The sequence below is a fragment of the Martes martes genome, assembly GCF_963455335.1.
Source record: "Martes martes genome assembly, chromosome: 8".
In the NCBI taxonomy this organism is placed as follows: Eukaryota; Metazoa; Chordata; class Mammalia; order Carnivora; family Mustelidae; genus Martes; species Martes martes.
The window spans coordinates 45,345,446-45,366,644 of NC_137895.1; the positions used below are offsets into that span (position 1 = coordinate 45,345,446).

The 21,199-nt window shown below is 44.7% G+C and overlaps 1 protein-coding gene across 1 annotated transcript in view; it reads right to left on the reverse strand.

The window, feature by feature from the left end:
* Positions 1 to 20,894, reverse strand: part of TPH2 (tryptophan hydroxylase 2) — a gene marked incomplete at both ends in the record, with an annotated part of 93,645 nt that extends 72,751 nt beyond the window's left edge. The window contains 5 exons of the mRNA XM_080810210.1: positions 10,498 to 10,565; positions 15,275 to 15,375; positions 15,486 to 15,669; positions 18,207 to 18,359; positions 20,802 to 20,894. Of these exons, the coding sequence (XP_080666336.1) occupies positions 10,498 to 10,565; positions 15,275 to 15,375; positions 15,486 to 15,669; positions 18,207 to 18,359; positions 20,802 to 20,894 (599 nt within the window). The remainder of the gene's footprint in view (positions 1 to 10,497; positions 10,566 to 15,274; positions 15,376 to 15,485; positions 15,670 to 18,206; positions 18,360 to 20,801) is intronic.
* Between the last annotated feature and the right edge of the window lie 305 nt (positions 20,895 to 21,199).

The following is a 21,199-nucleotide window of genomic DNA, read 5'->3' on the forward strand; positions in this document are numbered from 1 at the left end:
CAACGGAAATTTCCGGGAAGGTGGAGAGGTGGAGCCACCCCAGTTACAGTTCTGCAAGTTGCAATAATTGCACATGCCTCCTAGGAGAGACGGCGTCAGTAATCCTCCAGCTCAAACGAAAGCTAACTGGTCACAAGTACCTGGGAGTCTGGAAGGCCCCCGCGTGCCCACAGGCGGGCACGGGCAGCATCCGAGCTACCCAGGATCAGCCTTACTTGCCGTCTGGAGCCTACCTTTGTTTGCTGCTGATCATCCACCTCCTTCCTCTTCTTTGCAAAACTAGAGTGACTCCCGCAGAGTCCTGTAGCACAAGTCTTGTAAACAAGACCTCCTGCCGGTTTGGAAGGCAAATCCATTCCCTATTATGTATCTATTCAGTGTCTCAGAGTGCGTGGCACTTCTGTCCCAGAGAGCTTCCCGTGGACATGGAGTATCTGGGGATGTGGGTGGGGGGAGAGGATGGTGGCAAAAAAAGGCTTTCCTCTGCTTTGATAGGGAAAGGAAGTTAGAACCCTCTCCGCTCCATGCAGAATGAGAGGCTTCTCTCTCTCTCTCTCTCTCTCTCTCTCTCTCTCTGATGGAGCGGAGTAGAATATTCACAAGCTCCCCCAAATTGAATGAGCCTGCTGGGTTGGCGATCGCACTTTTCAAATATGCCAGTCCGCATTCGGGACTGTTTTGTTTTAGGGTCTCTGTTTAGCTGTGTACTTACACTCACAGCAAATGAATCACAAAAGGGTGCGATTCTGTTAAATCAAAAAATCAAGAAATGAATAGTCTAGTGACTAGAAAAAGCCAGAGAGGGACAAATCCCTGGCAGTCGTTTTTCAAGCGTCAGCCCAGCTGTGTTTATTTCCATCCATCATTTATCCCACGGGGGTCAGGCCCTGACAGGCAGGACAAGAAGCGGGCAGGACGGGGCGGAGCCAGGCAGAGTGGCCGAGCAGGCTGGGGCGTGGCTCTGTCCTACCGGGCCCCGCCCGCCACCCCACCCTCCACGACCGGCCGAAGACTCGAAGTCACACTCTGCTGAGTTGAGTCCTGGCTCCCTAAAGCCTGGAGTGAACCAAATACAGACAAGAACCGTGCATTTCAAATATGCCGAGATTCTGTGAAGGGAATGACTTTTTAAAATGCCGAGTCTCCGTTCTGTGACTGCTATTTTCAACCGGTGTACAATACTGCCTATGTCAAGAGGAAGTGCCACAAAAGACAAAAGACCAGACGTGGCTTCTTGGGCAAAGAGAGAGAGAATCTTTAAGAGAAGCACACGACAGCCCCGGAAGTGACCTTACCCAGAAACTATTCTGTTCATTAGGGAAATGAACCGAGGCTGGCAGTATTTGCTTTCGTTCTACTCTTCGACTGCTCCATTTCAGAGATATTAAAGCATCCACCGCTGGTGTTTATGCAGGTAACATGGTCAGCTCTGTCGCCTTCAGTAAGTTTCCTAATGTCTCTGCAGCTCAGTTTCCTTGTCTTCAAAATGAGTCCAAGAACGGCGCTTATCCCAAAGGCTCTTTGTGAGCTTCAGTGAGCGAACATGAGCAAAGTGTTGAACACACTGCTCAGCACATAGCAGGCATTTAACCAAAGGAGGCTAAAACTACCCGAATATACCAGCTGAGAGGTCCCTACGATGACTATTTCTACCACCCTCAGCCCTTCAGGGACTTATCTAACACAGCCCACCTGCAACCCACACCCCCTGACCTTCGCTGAGACTTCCTGGCCTGGGAAGGCCTTGGAGAGGACTGCTTTGTTAACTGAAGAAGCAAGCTGTATGCATGAGTTACAGAAAACTGAAAAGTGTACACACACGCATGCACACGTGTACACACACACACACACACACGCACCCACCAACACACACACACACGTATGTTTTTGAAAATCTCCTTTAACCCAGCCCACCATGGAGCCTGAAATTTCATAATTCATTCACTCCTTAAGGTCCTTTATTCATTTTACATGAGCTTAACAAATGATTATATGGAATTGAGGAACCATTAGCTACTTAACACATGATAATAATAATCATATCTGTCATAGATTCAACCCCAGCTTGTACCAGCCAGCTTCCGGGCCCCGTAATCACTGCTAATCTTCCCAACCACACATAGTAGAAATATACTGTGCCCATTTTAAGGTAAGGGCACTGGGACTCAGCAGTGCCTAGGTGGCTCAGTTGGTTGAGGGTCTGACTCTTGATTTCAGTTTAGGTCATGATCTCAGGATCATGAGATTGAGCCCTGCATCAGGCTCCACACTCAGCAAGGAGTCTGCTCGAGATTTTCTCTCTCCTTCTCCCTCTATCCCTCTTCCCTCCCTGCCCATTCTCTCTCTCTCTCTCTCTCTCTCTCAAATAAATAAATAAACCTTAATTTTAAAAAAAAAGAGCACTGAGACTCAGAGAAGCTGGGTCAATGCTCATGGCTACAGAGCAGGAATTCAAACCCAATGCTGTCTAGCTCCAAAGTCTATACATTCTGCACATGTTCTGCCACACCTCTGCTTCCATAAGGATTACTTCTACGGATAACATCTTAGCGCCCATTGTGGTAGAGCTGATAGAGAGGGTTTTGAAGAAATAAAATTGAATGCAACTTAAATGTATATGGTAGCCAACCTCCAAGACGGTTCCCAGGGAAGCCTGCCTCCTGGCTTTCATCCCCATGTGTAGTGCCTTCCCAAAGTATAGCAGGGTTGGCTATGAAACCAATAGAGTCCATCAGGAGGGATGGTATGCCACTTCTGAGACTAGGTTATAAAAGGCAGGGTAGATTCTACCTTGCTTTCTTTGGGACCACTTGATCTGGGGGAAGCCAGCTGCCATATCTTGAGGACACTTGGCAGCCTTATTGGAGGGGCCCATTTTGTAAGAAAATTTGGCCTCCTGCCAACGGCCATGTGCATAACCATATTGGAAACAGATCTTCCAGCCCTAGCCTTTTCTCACCAACCCATTGACTCCAGCCTCGTGAGAGACCCTGGCCCAAGACCAACCAGCTAAGCCATTCCCTAAATTCTGACCCTCAGAAACTTTATGAGAGTTGGGCACCTGGGTGGCTCAGTTGGTTGGATGACTGCCTTCAGCTCAGGTCATGATCCTAGAGCCCCAGGACTGAGTCACACATTGGGCTCCTGGCTCAGCAGGGGGTCTACTTCTCCCTCTGACCTTTCCCCCTCTCATGCTCTCTCTCTCTCTCTCTCCCATTTGCTCTCTCAAATAAAAAAATAAAATCTTAAAAAAAAAAACAAACAAACTTTGCGAGATAAGAAATGCTTGTTGTTTTAAGCTGCTCAATTTTGGAATAATTTAACACAAAAATAATTAACTAAAACAGTGTAAAAATCAGACAGTTTTAGGACTTAAAGAGTCTTGGTGAAGGGGAGTGGAGAAGGATATGAACCAAAAGGTAAGAAAAAGATTTGGAAGGGCGCCTGGGTGGTTCATTTGGATACATATTCAAATCTTGATTTTAGTTCAGGCCATGATCTCAGGGTTGTGAGATGCAGCCCCACTTTGGGCTCCACGCTCAGTGGGATTCTGCTTGAGAGTCTTTCCCTCTGCCCCTCCCCAGCTCACACACACACGTGCTCTCTCCAAAATAAATAAATAAAATCTTTAAAAAAAAAAAAATGTGGAGCATGAGGGGAGACAAAAAGGAGAGACAGCTGAAGTCAGAAAAATTATAATAATATTAGCAAAAACTTATGTAGCATTTCCTATGCAGTGTTCTAAGTGCTGTTATTATGTTAGCTCACTTAATTCGTATAACTATCTTATAAAGCAGTAGTAGAGTTATTCCCATTGTACAGATACGGAAATGGAGGCACAGAAGACAAATCATTTGCAGGAGTCACTCAGCTGGCAAGTGTTTAAGGTTGGAATTCATCCCAGGCAGTCCAGTCCAGCTTCTGTCCTCTTAAACACACCACGCCCTGCCTCTCAGATTGAAAGAAAAACTGGGTAAAGCAACCAAGACCTTCAAGTGGGCCAGGGGCTGAGTAAACCCCAGGCTTTTGGTCTAGATTCTTTGACTATTATTTTGAGAGAGAGAAGGATAAAGTATACTGTGTAGCAATGCTCTATTGATTTCATTTACTCCTCAAAATACTCCCAGGGGAAAGGCAAAGGAGATATACTATTATCCCCATTCCACAGAAGAGAAAACTGAAGCTGAGAGACGGATTCAAGTGGTTCCCCCTGAATTTGAAGTCAGAGGAGTTTTCTTAGCTAGTTGGGGAATTTTCCAACTTCAAGCAAATTCTGGCCTTTTGAAACTCCCTTGTTTAACTTACTCATTGACATCGCATTGACCTATTTACATTTCAGATTCCATGGACTAAAAAACTAATAAATCAGAGGAAGTAGCCCCATGAGAAGGACATGAGGTTCATGTACCACCTCAATTTCAGCCAGAAGAAAGTACATTCATAGCAAAACACAATCACAGTAATATTCAAAATCAATTGAAGCAAACAAGAGTGGCATAATTAAAGTCAGAGCTCAGGGCCTCTTTCCAAGAGAGTAAGATGGATTGAAATAACTAATACCACCCTCACCAAAAATATAATTAAGTATGTATGCATATTGTTGAGGAATAATCATTATAATAGCTCTCAAAGAAAAATGTGTTTATTTCTAGCCAATTGAAAAAAAAAACTGTATTGCTGATTCTTCTTCTCCAATAATATAGCAATTGTGAACCCTACAGAAATGCAGCAAAGCAAATGCCAAGGTTAAAATATGAAGGTGCCAATGACAGAAAGCTGGATCGTTGCAGACAAACCTAACAGCCACCCGCTGCCCCCGTCATCATTTTCTGTTCCTCCACGTGCCATCTGCCCCCCACACACTTGCGTAGTCTCTGAACTGTCTGTATGTGTGCTCCACATCGTCTAATCACAGGCTACTTCTTTCTCTGCTTCTCCAAGAATTTCTGTTATTTGGGTCTGGGAGGACAGGGTGTGATACACATCCCCTTTTCTGCGAATTCAGAATCAGTGCCCTCTCAAGCCAGGGCAGGCGTTCTGGGGTCTTCTATGGAGAACATATTTGCACTAAGGAAGGTTTCCTCTGCCATTACTGAGGCAATCAGGCCTCCCCAACACGTGGCCAGACACCTCTGCGGGCATCGCAGGGCCCCTGGGTAATCAATCCTGTTTCTCAGCTGTGCTGTCAATCAGAACCGCCCCTGAGTGCCCCCTATCGACAGCTCCCAGCGTGCGGCCGCCTCCCCCGCACCCGCTCCTCCTTCAGGTTCATGGTAATACAGACCTCGAGCCTGCTGTTTTTTCATCAGAGACTGGAATTTTTTCATTTTCTCGGCTTGTGTTGATTCTTCCCCCCTGCCTTATCCTTTCAAGACTATCATAGAAAAATACAGTATTCAACACGAATCCCCCGGAGGGCCTCTTGGCCATGGTTTCAATACCTATCAGTCTTCCACTCCTTCCCCCGCCCCTTACCTTCAGACACCTCAGACCGAAGCCTGCGCATCTCTAGAACAACCCCAAACATCTGGACTCCAGGTTCGTCTCTCTTTCCAACCATTTTTTGACCTGCTCGGGGTCCAGAAAACCTTAACAAATTATTAGCAGGAAGCTGAATTGTTCTCCACGTGTCAGAATGATCCCTTGTTTTAGCACCAAATTGTGTGCACTGGGACCTCACATGCCAAATTTTTCAGGACCGCCTCAATTTCCAATAATCTGCTTCTCTGACCGGGGGTTCCAAGCATGGGTTTGGAAAATCAGAGTGCAGCATGCCGCCAGAAGCCAGTCTAATGAGCTTATTTTAAGTAATTATTGTGTACATCCTTTTCCTTTGCTCTCTCAGAAAGCCATCGGCACTAGAAAAACACCTATTTTGATCAGAAATTGCATCTTTATTCTCTGTGAACGAAAAGAACACTTAACTTACTTCATGGCACACTAGAGACGACAGGGACAGGCCCACTTGGGATTTGTTAATACCTGTGCCCCGCTAATACCTGTGGGGGGGTGCGGGGCACAGGTTTCAATTGGCTAGAAATAAACACAAGCTTGACCTCCAGCTCTCCGTGTGCTTGTGTGACCAACGCATATGCACGCATACATGGATAGCTAGCCCGGAACCATTCTCAAACTCATTCGGAGAGAAGCCACCGCAGCAATAACATAGAAGACATTAAGGAACGACTCTTTTCTCTCTACTTTCCACAGGCCCTAGGTTTGTGCTTTCCCAAGGTAGCCACCCCAGCTAGGCACCTTCCTCCCTCTGTCAACTTACAAGAAACACCAAGGCAACTGACAATCTGCTATCTGTATTTTGGCAGCTGCACACACACACACACACACACACACACACACACACACACCTTTTGGTCTGCCCCAAAAGCTTCAGTATGGGCAACAGTCTTTAAATGGGGAACCGAAGGAGTTTTCATTTCATCCAAGGATGACTTCGAGGGACATTTGTTAAAGTGGCAGCATAAACCATGGTATTAACATAGCTAAAGAGTTCAATAATACGTCAGCTGGAAACTGAAGACAGCCTGTGGAAAAGGGGCAGGGGAAGATGTAATGATACGGAGTGACGTGATCACAAATTCCCTGCCAGGCCCTGCACTGGGCACAGCACATGCCTTCTCTTGGGCAATCCCTGCTACAACCCCCGGAGACAGGCCGTACGTGTGCTGAGATGCTCTTTCTGGATGAAGAAATAGGCCCAGCGAGGTTGATCACACTGGATTCCAGACTCTCTTTGGGAAACACCCTCTTCTTTCACTCTACAGCCACCAAATTGCCATCGGGTTAATATTTAGCCTCTCTCGGGTCATGACAATAGGGAGTTTTGTAAATCCCATGAGAGTGGTTTCTCCCTGTAAATGATGAATTGACAGTTTCCTGCCTACCTCAGCCTCTTGAACATCCAGTTACTGAGTTAGCCCTTGAACCAAAGCACTCCACAGCTCTGTAAACAGGGACCGATCCTGGGACACTCCAGCCGCTCCAGTGCCTTCTGTGTATAAAATCTCCACCATCTGGGGCATCTGGATGGCTCAGTCAGTTATGCATCTGCCTTCAGCTCAGAACTTGACCCCAGAGTCTCAGGATCAAGCCCGTGTCAGGCTCCTGCTCCACGGAGGGTCTGCTCCTCCCTCTCCCTCTCCTCGCCCCCGCCCCCGCCCCCACCCCCTCTAGCACGCATGCTCTCACTTGCTCACTCTCTCTCTCTCAAGTAAATAGATAAAATCTTTTAAAAAATAAATACGGGTGCCTGGGTGGCTCAGTGAGTTAAACCTCTGCCCTTGGCTCAAGTCATGATCTCAGGGTCCTGGGATCAAGCCCTGCATTGGTCTCTCTGCTCAGCAGGGAGCCTACTTCCCCCTCTCTCTCTGCCTGCCTCTCTGCCTACTTGTGACCTCTCTGTCAAATAAATAAATAAAATCTTTAAATCTATAAATAAATAAATTAATAAAATAAAACAAAACCTCCACCATTTCCAGCTGGGGATCCTGTGGGTCTGTCTCCTCTCCAACAGTGTTTGAATGGAACAGACCCAGGGGTGCCCTTTCCAGCCTCCCATGACCCTCCAACCTCTTTTCCGGTCACAACGTTCAGAGCCATCTTCTCAGCACCCTCGGCCTCTGGAACCAGCCAACACCATCTTTTGAGCTTAGCTTCATTTTTGGCCACCAACCATAAGCTCCCAAATTGGTCAGAATTATTCCCCCGAGGTGGAGGCCACAGTCGACGGCCTGGTCGGCACACACCTGCAGGCCTCCCACACATAGCTCTCTCGGGGCTTCTATTTCTACCATGCCGGTGTGGCTCTGGAAGGTGTGAGCCACCTCCTCCCCAAACTGGCTGAGGAGAAGCACGAGGGTGCCCAGCACCTCTTGTAGAGGTAAAAACGCGGCAGCCAGGCCCTCCTCCAGGACGCACGGAAGCCATCCCGTGGAAGCTTCTGGGGTTCTGAGAAGAACCTGAAGCAGGCCCTTCTGGATCTGCCTGCCCAGGTTCTGCCCACGCAGACACCCAGCTCTGTGATTTCTGGGGAACCACTTCCTGTATGAGCAGGTGAAACTCAGCAAGGAGATGGAAACCACCTGGCTAACTCAACAGGCTGGCGGCCCCCAAGCTGGGCTGGGTGGGTGTCTCTTCCAAAGGCTCACCCTTTGAGAGGCCCCTCTGGCCTCCCCCTGGTCCCAGGACTCCTGCCTGAGCCTCTCCCTGCAGCTGTGAGGCAACTTTTTAGCTACCCTGGAGGCTTCTCCTGAGTAGTGGACCAAACAGAAACAATAAAGCTTTTTGCAAGAAAAAAAAAAATCTCCATTTCCATCCACGAATTTATTCTTTTGCTTTCCACAGACACTGCGCCCCGGTTTTCCTCTTTAGCTAAGGGAAGGTGGCAAATGCAAACTCCTGTTAATGCTTTGAGAACTTTACCCTCCATCATTTTCATTATATGCTCTTTTCCTCTTCTGCCCATATCAGGATGTTTTCTTTAAAACCAAAAGACTCCCCATGATCAATGCCCCTTGAGAGTGCTTGACTCAGATATACCAATTCAATTAGTGTCACCACAATATCAGCTTGCCTTGTCCTGCTTCTGGGCTCGCTCTCTCTCTCAAGAAGAAATAAGTAACCTTTGAGATAGTTCTTTGATTACCATGCTAACAAAATTCTTTAAAGACACATATACCTAGGGGTGCCTGGGTGACTCAGTGGGTTAAGCCTCTGCCTTCAGCTCAGGTCATGATCTCAGGGTCCTGGGATCGAGCCCCACATCGGGCTCTCTGCTCAGCAGGGAGTCTGCTTCCCCTCTCTCTGTGCCTGCCTCTCTACCTACTTGTGATCTCTGTCTGTCAAATAAATAAATAAAATCTTAAAAAAAAAAAAGACACACATACCTACATACATATATTTTTCACATAGGTATCATACATGTACCATCTATGCATAAAATACATATTTATCCATCTGTTCTACCTAAAGAAAAAAGCTCTGCCAAGCACTGAGCTTTTATCATGTCATGGGCAGGTGATGCCCCAAACGCCAGTCCTGACTACACCCCTTCCAAGGACCCGTGGTATGACCTGATTCCCCGGGGAAAATCTGTGAACCAAGGGGAGCCGAGCTGAAGGCTCACAATGATCAGACCCTGATGTGAAACAGTGAGCCCAGCACATAAGGGTCCTTTCTTGGTAATCTGACTGGGAAACAACGGGAGATGGGGTTCATGAGTGATGGTGCTGAGGGCGGGAAGGGGGATTGGGCCGGGATGAGCCTCAGGCACACGGACATTGTGAGGGGGTAGAAAGCCACAGGAGGCTAAATGCAGTCAAGAAGCTGCCTGGAACAGAGGAAAACAAAAATGGAGTAGACAACATGCGGGAAAAGCACGTGGCAAGTGGTCCTGGTTTTTAGGATCATAAATACATGGGAGAAGGAACGAAGGACGCCTGAGGCTTGGGAGGAGGAAAGGAAGAGCACCCAAAGTGTGAAAGGAACTCAGAAATGAGCAAACGACTGATGCAATCAGAGGTGTGATGTGGGATCCTTTGACTTGGCATTAAGCCTTTGTGTGTCATATTCCCTTAAAAAAAAGAGGAAGAGAAAAAAGCAAAGGCAGACATGCTCTCTAAAACACACAAGAGGTCTGAAACTCTCACCAAGGACAAACCTGCCCCACAGGACAGTCAAGCTTCTCATCTGTTCCAACTAAAATAAGAAAAAACATTTCCTATGGGGTATGGATTTACATTTTGTTCTGAAGACAAGGTTCATGTTGCTGATCACATACCAGACAAAGGAAAGGCAGCACCATGATGGTCTACATGTTTTCTTAATGTGAACAGAATAAACAGAGGAGTACGATCCATTCCTGCATCGACACATGACATTATGGCCGGTCTCAAACAACCTGTCTCACGCCATGCACCAGGCAATGTCCTAACCCCAATCCGGAGGTTCTCCAACTTCATCCCACCAGGGATCTGGGATTAGGCATGAAACTCTCCCATAAGCCCTCCAGGTTACAGGGAACTTCCCATTCCATGTAAAACAAACACATTTCTTTTCTATTAAGGCTGTTTCCATGAACCCTCGTACCATTCCTGCATACCCTCCTACTTTCCCCCGGGGCAAGCTGGACATTGGAGGGGTTACTGACAAGTCAAATCGCAAGTACAATTCAAACGCATTTTCCGGACCCTGCAGAGTACATACAAAAATGGCCCCATGCCTTGGTAGAGCAGCAAACACAATGGTGAAAATGGAGCGCCTGGCATGTGGCCTGCTGGTCTCATTACGCTACAATTACACCCACAAGTGAAAAATCAGTGTTGGCATTTAAACCCCACCAAGTTGGGGAGGGTTTAAAATGGTTCGTGTCTGCCTTCTGCAAAAGTTAAAGTGAAGACAAGGCCGGTCGGTTTCACACGGCTCGGGCTTCCCCTAATTAGCCAGCGGCGAGTCACAGAGAAGAGTTACACAGGTACTTACTATTTATAACCCATGGCCACATCCACAAAATACTTTCTTCTCTGTCGATAGACATTGTCCTTAAATCCCTTAAACAGAAAAAAGATTAAGTTATTTAACAAAGTGCCGAAAAATCGACCGCAGTAGTCCTGAAAGAAAATCGCCATGGTGTTTATTGAGTGTTGGAGTCAAATGTGAATTTTATCCTTGGATGACCATCTTGATGGCACAGGCAGAAGCGAACCGGGCTTACAGTAAAGCCTCGTTACATTTGGGCTGCACTAATTTGGGATGCGTGGGAATTCGGGCTACAGTGAACGGTATCTTTGGTTTTCAAGTATCATTTATGTGTAATTGATGTTAATCACGAGTTAATCTTATCCTGTTCATTAAAACAGTTCCCTTTAACATGGTTATTCAGTAAGTTAACCTAAATGTAATTGCTTTGGGTACATAGCCAATAAATGCACATTTGTTAAAAATTCTATCATTCAGAATAATCACTGAATCCCCCAAATTAGCATGGGTTAAAAAGAAGTTTTGCTGTTTTTTATGAGTACAGCCACATAATGCAAAATCGGTTATAAGGGATTCATGCACAGGAGAGCAAGTGAGCTCCATTCCACTCTGAGGCCCCCTCAATCCTGTTTAGTTTTCACGAACTTCAAGACTTCTGTCCAACATCATGCACTTGGGAAGTTAAATATCTTGTCTGTCATTGTTTTGTCAAGTACAATTACTTCCGAGAGGAATTTTCCAGTTTACTCAAGAATCTCTCCTCTTGTCAACAGACCTTCCACTTTCCTTTCTTTCAGGTACCTTCAATCAATTCCTTCTGAGCTGGTTTCTTCAAACTGCTGGAAACCCAGAAGGAATTGTTTCCATTTAACGTCTTAGGTCTGCAACCCTGAGACCTCAAAGGTAACCAGGAAGCAGTGGCCACTCTGAGAATGGAGGCCAGGTGAGACGGGCCTCTGGGATCATGGGCTCTGCAAGGAGAACTGAGACAGGCCCACGAAAGCTCAGGTTACCTCTGCTCTGGCTTGCACACTTCTGCAAAGGTAGGCTGTTCAAGAGGAACCTCAAATACAGAGAAAATCACCCTGTTCTCTTGTACGGTTGACGGAGAACTGGCTTTGAGGACTGTCTGCTGGGCTGAGGTAAAGAACTTCCACAGCCAAAGGCCTTTCTCATGTAAGAGCATTACCGTTAGCGGGAGACAGAGAGAGTAGCCCGAGATCACCCGGACACCCTGCAGAAATGAAGTATGCCTGCCAGAGAAGCTAGCACTTTCTTCTGCTATGAACTGGTAGTTTTCAAACTGGTGTTCACATGCAGGCTTACGAGGCCTTAAAACCTGTCTACACAAAATGTTGTGACCAAGCTACCGCATTGACAGGTGGGTCTGTGACCTAAAGAAGATCTGTTCTAGAGGAGAAAGTACAAGTTTCAAGTTCCTAGTAGTACCAAACAGCCTAGGACGGCAAAACGGAAGAGTTCCAAGCACCTGTATGACTCAGAAGGAAAGCAGGCTATGAGGAAAGGCAAAGAGTCCTGTGAAAACACAGCACCTGTTCCCCAGTTCCTGCCAAACCAGACACCATCCTGCAAGAATAGTTACCGGCTGGGCTTCCTGACGATTCTTGACCGTCTCTCCTTGGCAAACACCTGCACCTTTTCCAGGCATGCGAGAGAGTGATTTACTCATCATGCCTCATTAGCCTAGTATGGCTGTGATTATGCAAATGTCGTTGGCGAGCCAGAGCTGCCAGGATTGAACTGTGGACTAGCAACATAAAACAGGGACGCTGGCTACACCAGTGATCACAGAGACAGCATTCCTTGGCCATGGTTTCTGGACTGAAGGCCGGGATAAGGTTACCAGATAACAGAGAGGACCCCCAAGCAATAGGTGGGGCATACTTATACTAAGAAATGATTCCTTGTTTACCTAAGATTCACGTTTAACTGGGCACCCTATATATATATACGTATATATATATATTTGTTAAATCTGGCAAGCCTAATCCCCAGAGAGTATCTGCAGCACACTCGTGCTTCCTCCAATTTAAATCCAGAGGAACTGAAGAGCCCGCCAGCACCCTAAAACACTCAGCCAAGTGTGCAGCGGCACTCAAGTAGCTATCCCAAACAGTTCGCCCCTGCTGAAATATTAGAATCCTCCGGGGAGTTTTAAAGAATACTCCAAAACTAGAAACATTCCCAGAGGTTACTATCTAAGCACTCAGAGGTGAGACTCTGGCCTCAGTATTTTTTTTTTTAATTCCCCACAGATTATTTGAATGGAAAGCTAAGGTCAAGCATCACTGAGCCAGAACATTAGTTCTCAAACACTAGCGCTCATCAGAATTTCCTGCAAGTCCTTTTAAATGCAGATTCCAGGGTCCATCCTGAAAGTTCTGATTCAGGGGGCTTCCGATGAGCCCCAAGGACCTGCGTTTTTAACAAGCACTTTATGGCTGAGCCTTGAACCACCCTTTGAGAGACCATCCCACTCTAGATCCTTGCTACTCAAGGGGTAGCAGACCTCCAGCGCCAGCCTCAACTGGGAGCTCACTAGCCATACAGAACCCCACTCTGCACTTTGAAAAGATCTTCCTGGTGGTTTGTCCGGCAAAGTCAGACAGACGCTGACCTAGATAGATGGTTGACCCCTTCCAGTAAGCCTCGGCACCCTGCCTCTCCCATTCCGGTTCCTTCTGAGCCATCTAAGTACAAGGACACCAGCCTGACACAGTATTCCCTAGCTCAGAACGGGGAGTACTCCCAGGCACCAAAAGTCCTTAGCCCTCTTTCTCCATGCTCACCAAATAATAACTTACCAAAAAACACCCACTTACCAATACCAGACTTTGCATCATGAACATTTGGTGTGCTTATAAAAAAAGTACATGTGGTTAAAAAAAAAAATGGAGAGTGAGGTCAGAGATTGCTAAGCACTTGGAATTATTTCAACTGACTACACAGAAAATAAGAGAAGGTATCATGAGGTGGGTACAATTAGGAGTAATGGATCAGAAATAAACACAGGGAAAGTTACACTGGCTATTGGAAGCAATTTTTTCACAAGGTCAGTGGCTCCTATGGTTGTTCCTCTAAACAAAGCTGACCCTCTTTCTCCTGGCTGAGTAATTTAAGAACTAGACTAAGGGGAACATTTGGAAATAGGAGGTTAAGCAAGAAATCCTTTACTATCCAGGCATTGATCTGAATGATTTACTACAGCATTTCCATTCCCGGGATTAGGCATTTACCCTTGCCAAAATGCTTTCCAGTTGTTTTATTAACGAGGCCTTTCAAATGCCCCTTTGAGGTCAATAAGGATTTTATTTCCACTTTTTCCATGAAGAATTTGAGGTGTGGATGTAGGGGGACTTGCCCAAGGTCATCTTGCAAGTTAACAGCTGGTATCTGGAAAGTCCTATTACTGCTAATCTCTTAAATCAGGCTTCTGTGCTAAGTCTGACTCCTCTGAATATTGGGCGGGCTTGGGAGGCAGTGGGGAGATAACAAGTGGATGACCCTTTAAGGCACTTAGAGTGTTCAGAAGCCTTCCATTTAACTTACTGTGAATTATTCTGAAATTTTGGATTGGCAAATGTAACACACCATGTCTTTGAGTAAATTCAGCTTCTTGAAAATAATGCCATTGAATTAGGTCTTTCGGACCATTTGCTTAAGTGGTAGGTTATGAATTGGTCTGAATTGGTATATTATGCCAAATGACTAATTCGATTGAAAATTTCCCTCTTTTGGAGGTTGTCACAGTTTCCTCTACAGGAGTGGTTCTCAAACTTCCGTGTGGGCTTGTTGAAACAAACTCACAGGTAATGCTGGGGCAGCCAAGCCTGGAACCACACTTGGAGAACCACACTTGGAGAACCACTGCGGGTTTCTAGATTTCCTCCCTTTAAATAAAATGAATATCTGTAAATCATTACCCTCAGACCACAAAGCCCTTCTATAAGCATGGCCGATCTGTTTGGGTTTCAGCCTTCCATCTGCCCATTTGTAGAAAGGGGCACCGGGAAAAAAAAAAAAAAAGTGCTTGTAACAAATGATTATATTGCTTACTTCTCGCCGACTCTTAACTGTACTTCATTCTGACCGTAAAAAACTTCCAAGTCTCTTGTGTTAAATAAAAACTGATTTAAAGGGGAAGGGAGGAAATAATGGGAAATGCTTACCTACGTATCATATTTCTTTAAAGGTGGTCGTTTTTATTGGAAGAGAAGAGAGATCATGGTAAATAGATTCAGGGTAGATGTGGGAAGAGATGTGTTTTCCATCATGACCTTATTCTAAAACTCTCTGCCTTTCCATTGAGACTGAAGTCCGCCACATTACTCTACTCCAAACTACCTCCAGTCGAGGAAAATAGCAAGGGGAATTTTATTCTCTCACTGAGCCCCATAATGCCTTAGTCCTCCCTCATTTCTCAAAGGGGTGATCAATTTCAGTTCATCGTTTTTCTAAGGGTCACCATCTGCAAGTATATTTCACGCTGTCTAATGCTACAGAAATATTCTCCAAGGTTTAGAATCTCCTCTTCTATCCAACCCTTTTAAGAACAAATGTTACATGGAAATGCCATCCTTCTGATCTACTTCCAGCCAATGCACACATACAGGAAAGCTTCATCATTGGAAAGCCTGCTCTGTGTGATGGGGGATAAATAATAAATTGCTCTACAATGAGGCACACAACATGGCACGCTGCCTGGCACACACACGGAGCTGGGCCAGCATGTATGGAATGGATCTGACTGGACACTTACTGGGTGGTCGGCATCGAGCTCAGAACCGTACATGAGAACCCTGTGAGAGCATCTGTCTAATTCAGAGATCTTCCGGGGGAACCAGGGCACATCCTCTAGTTCTGTTGAAAAGAGAGTGTGGGTTCAAAAATATTAGCTCACAGATTGTATTTCCCTTTTTACAACATTTGTCAGATTGCTAAATCACCCGACAAGGAAAGGCTGGCCTTGCCTTCTTCCTCCGTCCAAATGTTCTCCGGCGGATTCAGCGTCACAATTGTAGTTTGAAATTTCAGCAGCTGAATGAGCTCGTTGAATTCGGTTTTGCCACACTCGCAGTCCACGAAGATTTCAACCTCTGAACTTCTTCGCCGGGATTTCCTGGACTCAATATGAACCATGTTGACATGTTTTTCCTGTGGAAATATAAGCAACATCTCTAAATTACCTTCACAGCACAGTAAAAAGGACTCCAAGGGCTCTTCTTGTTCAGCTCTTAAGAACAGGTGCCAACTGCCCACAACGGAGAAAAAGACAATCTTCTTGTTCTTTGGTTACTAAAACAGGGAAATGTTTCCAACCAGTTCCTCTATTCATAGGAGCAAATACTGTATGTATGTTTTCTTGTCTCGCTTTTTTTTTTAAGAGGGTATATAAAAGCATATAAAAGACCCTATAAGATGTATTATAATTATGAGTATCATCATTTCCCTGCACGGTCCACATTCCACTGGGGATGTGCATAGTTCCATGGGGGGAAAATTAGCTTATCGCATCATCGTATCATCCCCAAATTTATATTTTTATTTTCATGTGTTTCCAAAAAACACAGCTAAAACTCGACACCCTGATTTAATAGTGGTTTCCACTACAATAAAGTTTAAAAATAACCTTTGAAAAAATAAGTAAATAGTACAAATGGCAGGCAAATGAGGCAGACATCAGGCAGGTGGTCTGCAAAGGACTGATAGCTGGGAGACACAAGCCAAAGAAAAGGAAGAAAAGCAGCCAAGAAAGTATCTCTACAGGCAAAAACAAGAGCAAAAAAAAAAAAAAAAAACCCACAAAACAACAAACAACAATCAAAAAACACACCTCAGTGGGACCATTCATTAACTGTTCTGTTCCAACAACATCCAGACTAGCTTCATGCAAGGATACATCATTGCAACCATCACCCCCCAATGGGTTTCAGGGGTAAAAGTCTCCTTACACTAAGGTGTTTGGTGGGGGGCGGGGGAGGGGAGAGACAGCAATTTAATATTTAAACATTAGGTTTAAACTTTCCCCTGAGTTAACTGAAGACCAAGTTCTCATCTCCACCCTAACCCACCCCTGAATAAGCCCGTATCTCCCCATCACACCGGCTGATATCCTGTGATTATCAATTCACATTCCTAAGACAATCCTGGATGGTCTTGGAATTTTCAGCAGAGGAGCCGGAGAGGTAGATTCCAGGGCCAGAGTAACATCAAATCCAACAGGCTCCTCCTCTGGATAGAGAAACCAGTCCTGTGACCGGGAAACTAGATGTTCCATTTCTGTTTTTATTAACCTTTACAGTCACACCGTATTTTCTAAATTGGCTGATAATAAAGGTAAGACTAATATTAAGGTCAAGAGTCTTCACACCCATTGTGTCGCTTTGGGCTTTTAATGTCCATCGGTTGAAGCAGAGTAGATATTTTTAGACAAGGGAATGAAGTCCAGATGGGTTAAGTGGTTTAGCTAAGACCCCATGACTAGCTGATGGCCAAGAGAAAACTCTGGGCTGCTAACTCCTTCTCCAGGGATTCCAGCCTGCCTTGGAGCACCGATCAGAGACAGCACTGGATGATATAATTATGTGTAAAATATTTCCCTGGATTTCCATTACCACTGTTTATGGTGCCTGATCCTTTCTTCCAGGTCAAGAGAGAACAGGGAAATATTTGCCAAATCAGGCTGCTAATTCCCTCTCCCTGGTCACCAAAGAGACCTCACAATAGAGGCCTCATCTCTGTACACTTTACAAGGCACTTTCACTCGTATTACTGCATCACAACTACCTTGTTAGGTGGGAATTATGATCGCTATTTTACAAATGAAGAAATGGAAGCTAGGAAGCAGCTAGTGATTAGCCAAGCCAGGAGAACACAGCTCTGACTCCTCTGACTGCAATTCCAATCATCTTTCCGCTGCCCCAGCTGCCCCAGGCACCGCACAGAGTGAGGCTCCCTATCTGACAGCTCAAATCAGCACCCAGAGCCCCCAAACAAAATGCATTTGTAAGGGACGACGCTTGCTGTAGGGTAAGGTAGCCATCAGGTTCGCCCTGGCCAGAGGGCAACAGTTTTTCTGGGGTTCTCTAACCTCACCCTCAACTGGGCTCTTTCTTCAGGGTTCAAGCCACCAAACTGGACCTGGAAAAAAGGCTCCTGCATTTCTATAAAATAAAGAGAGAGAGCTAGCCCTGCCTTCTATAGGAGGAGACTCATCTCCGCAAAGACATGTCTAGTTCATGTAACAGTGAGGCTCATGGGAGTACCAAATGCCTCTACTCGCGCATCTCGGTAGATGTAATAAATGAGCTCCCAGACGTATGCACAATTCAGATGTTAACAAATCAAATCAGGCTGCAGTCTCTTGATATCTAAAGATACCCTCCTTGGCTCCTTTTGCCAAACAAAAGGGGTGAGGCTCCCAGCTTTTAATTACTGACTTTCTTAGCTGGCGATAGTCTGTGGAATTACTAGCAGGTTCACTTGGAATTAATAAAACACAGTTGACACAAATCTGCTTATTTCACCACTTGGCAGACAAACTTCCCTTATAAAGCTTCATGAAATATGCTTTCTTTGGAACTTTGAACACGTTATCCAGAAATGGTCTCAGTAACGTTTCACGGCAGAGGACAGGTTTCTCGTCCGGCACCCGGTCACTTGTAAGGCTTGGTAATGATGTTTACATTCACCTGGAAGAGGTTCAGCACTTTCACCAATCCGCCAACTTCGTTTTTCAGTGAGAATACAACAGCCGTCTTGCCACCTTCGGGACTGGTTTCACTTTTGCTGTTTCCTTTGCTGCCTTTTTTATCATCTTTTTTGCCAGAGTTAGCTTTATTTAACTTCAAGAAGGTAGAAACACACACACAACAAACATTGGTTAGGATCCCAGAGTTCTCGTAATTAGATTTTCAGTCAAATAGTCCATTCATATGCTAGAAGCCTCAGTAATCATATAAACTCAAAGAGAGGTTGCCACATCACTCATAACTCTCGATCATAAATACCAGTCTAATTTACTCTGGGACACTATTTTCCAGTGTTCAAAGGTAGCCAGTGGTTGAAATTAAAGTGGGAGGGGGGATCAGATTTGCTTCACTTTATTTAACAGCAACAAAAATCTGACCATCATAAAGTCTCATATATGACTACTTCCTGTTTTACTTTCTAGGTTTGTTTTACAGCATGAAATTTGGTCTGTTAGCCTAGCTGCATAATATGGAAACTCTATTAATTATTGAACATAACAAAAATAAGATGAAACATATTGTTCACAACAATGATTTTAGTTTCGATTAAATCTTAAAAACAAAATATTCACTTCATTCTGAAATATGTCAGGACACTCCCTGAAATTGACAACCCTCCTTTCTGCAATTAGAGCCACGTTGTCGTGACTCTATCTGGGGAGCGTATTCAATTAAGGCCATCTGTGTCAGCAGAGGATTCCTGAAAAGTGGCTGTTAAAATCCAGCCCCAAATAGAAGAAAAAAGAGAGGGAAGGAAGGGAGGAAGGGAAAAAAGGAGAAAGAGAAGGGAGGGGTGGAGTGGGGGAGGAAGGAAAAGAGAAAAAGAAAACTAGCTAAGGAGCTAGAGTAAAATCTGAGAAACTGAAAAGGATTAACACTTCAGTAGCCACTCCAGTTACTATAATACAGAACTAAGTGATGACTATTAGTCCTATTGGTTAAAAACAAAAAGGGCAGATTTCAGAAACTTGGATCACACTGTCAGAAATACCAAATAAGAAAGCTGGAAACTTTCAGTTAAAAGACAAAGTGAAGTTAGGGTGTACTTTTTTGGTGTTCTTTATATGCAAATAAAGACTTGAGCAAACAGAGAAGTTTCTCCCTGGCTAATAGTAGCACAGTGCAAACAGACCCAGTCTATCACTTCCTCACGAAACTGAGAAAAGGACTTGTGATACGGGATACAGTGAACAGGGACTCGCCACTGTCTTCCTCTGATCCCCCCAGTGGCTTTATTTTCACGTGTGTCACATTTTCCTATTGCCTCACTCACTAGATTTTTATATCATGGAAATGAATATTTTATTAGTTATGACTTGAAGAAAACAATGCAGACATTGGCATTTGACTCTAGGTTTGGTCATTAAAAGCTCAAATGTCTCCGCACTCCCCGCATCTGCCTTCTTCCCACCCCATAACACACAGTTCTTCTATATTTAAGTAGAATTTTTTATGTGAAAGGGTCATCTATTAACTGTAACTCTGAGTTCTTTGTTTTCCTTCTAGCAGTTCATTATGACTTCAAAATTCCTCAGTGTAATATCTCATCCAAATATGCATGATGTTTAGATATTTTAAAAATCTATTTACATTTTTGGACTCATTTCTGCAAATTGATTTAAACAGTTCTACAAAACTTGCCCTGATTACTCTTCAACATTTTGAGCAATAATAATACACCAGTACAATATAACCTTCTGGCACATGTTTGGAACTATGATATTAAAATAGAATTTTCTGTGATACGGACTGAATTGTAATTGGTTTGGTAAACTCTGTTACAGCAATGAAATAGCATTATTTTTCTTGACTAGGAACCTGAATTTTTCTTTTGTTCACTGTCTTTTTCATTAAATCCCATCACTATTAGCTCAAATTTTTTGTAGGATTTAAAATCCTACAAAATGTTAACTTTTTTCCTGTTAATATTTAAATACAAAAACTGCCTTAAATACTAAAACAAGTCATGTATTGCTGTCATTATTCTAGTAATTAAAATAAAAAATGGAGTAATGAGGAAAGCAGGAAAACTTTTTAAAGGAACCAATCTTTCTTTTATCCCAATAATCAGCACCTATAGACAAGAATAAAAACATTACCTCTGTGTTTAAAGAACAGGCTTTGTAGCTGGGAAAGGGTATAAGAGACACAATCATCTTGCAGGACCATAGAAATCTATTTAATTTCTTCTCCCTGTTCCTACTCATGATAAGTGGACTTTCAAAATCCCACACTTTTTTTGGTTGGTTCATACAACCTCTTGCTCTTGGCGTTTAGGAACTCCTTTTACTTTCTACTTATAAACTTTGAGGAAAGGAAGTTTAGAACAAAGTGAACAGGACACCCACTTTACTTTATGGAGAGAGAAGGAAGACTGAAGGCAGACAGGAGGGAGGCAGGGTATACAGACAGATGCTAAAGAAACAAGATGAGGTGTGCATGTGCTTACTCTATGTCAGGTGTCCACAGGGCAAGGATAAGACGGTCGCTACCTTAGAAGGCACTCCTCTATAGTGCCAGCTACTCAGTACTCACTGTTAAGCTGCCAAGGAGCTGATGCTCTTCGGGTACCGCTGAATCCAGAGAAAACCCTCTCCTTGCCCAGTATTTACTGGAAAACATCATCATTGCCGGCTGCATGGATCCCGGTGTAATTTTCTTTCTCTCCAGCAGGGGGTACTAACGGGGCAGCAGCCGCTCTCGCGGAGACTGAGAGAGGAAGGGAGGGGAGGAATAGCAACACGCTCCAGGCTCTGTCCAAAACCCTGGTGCTGAAGAAAGAGCAATGGGAATCGTCCTCTCCCCAGGCTCCTTTATATGAGTGACTGGGGACTGATGGAAAGCTGATTAGAAAGAAATTCATTTCTGGCTGCCGATGGCCACGATCAGATTACAGACCTGAAGCCTGGGGTTATCTGTGCTTCTGGTGCAGT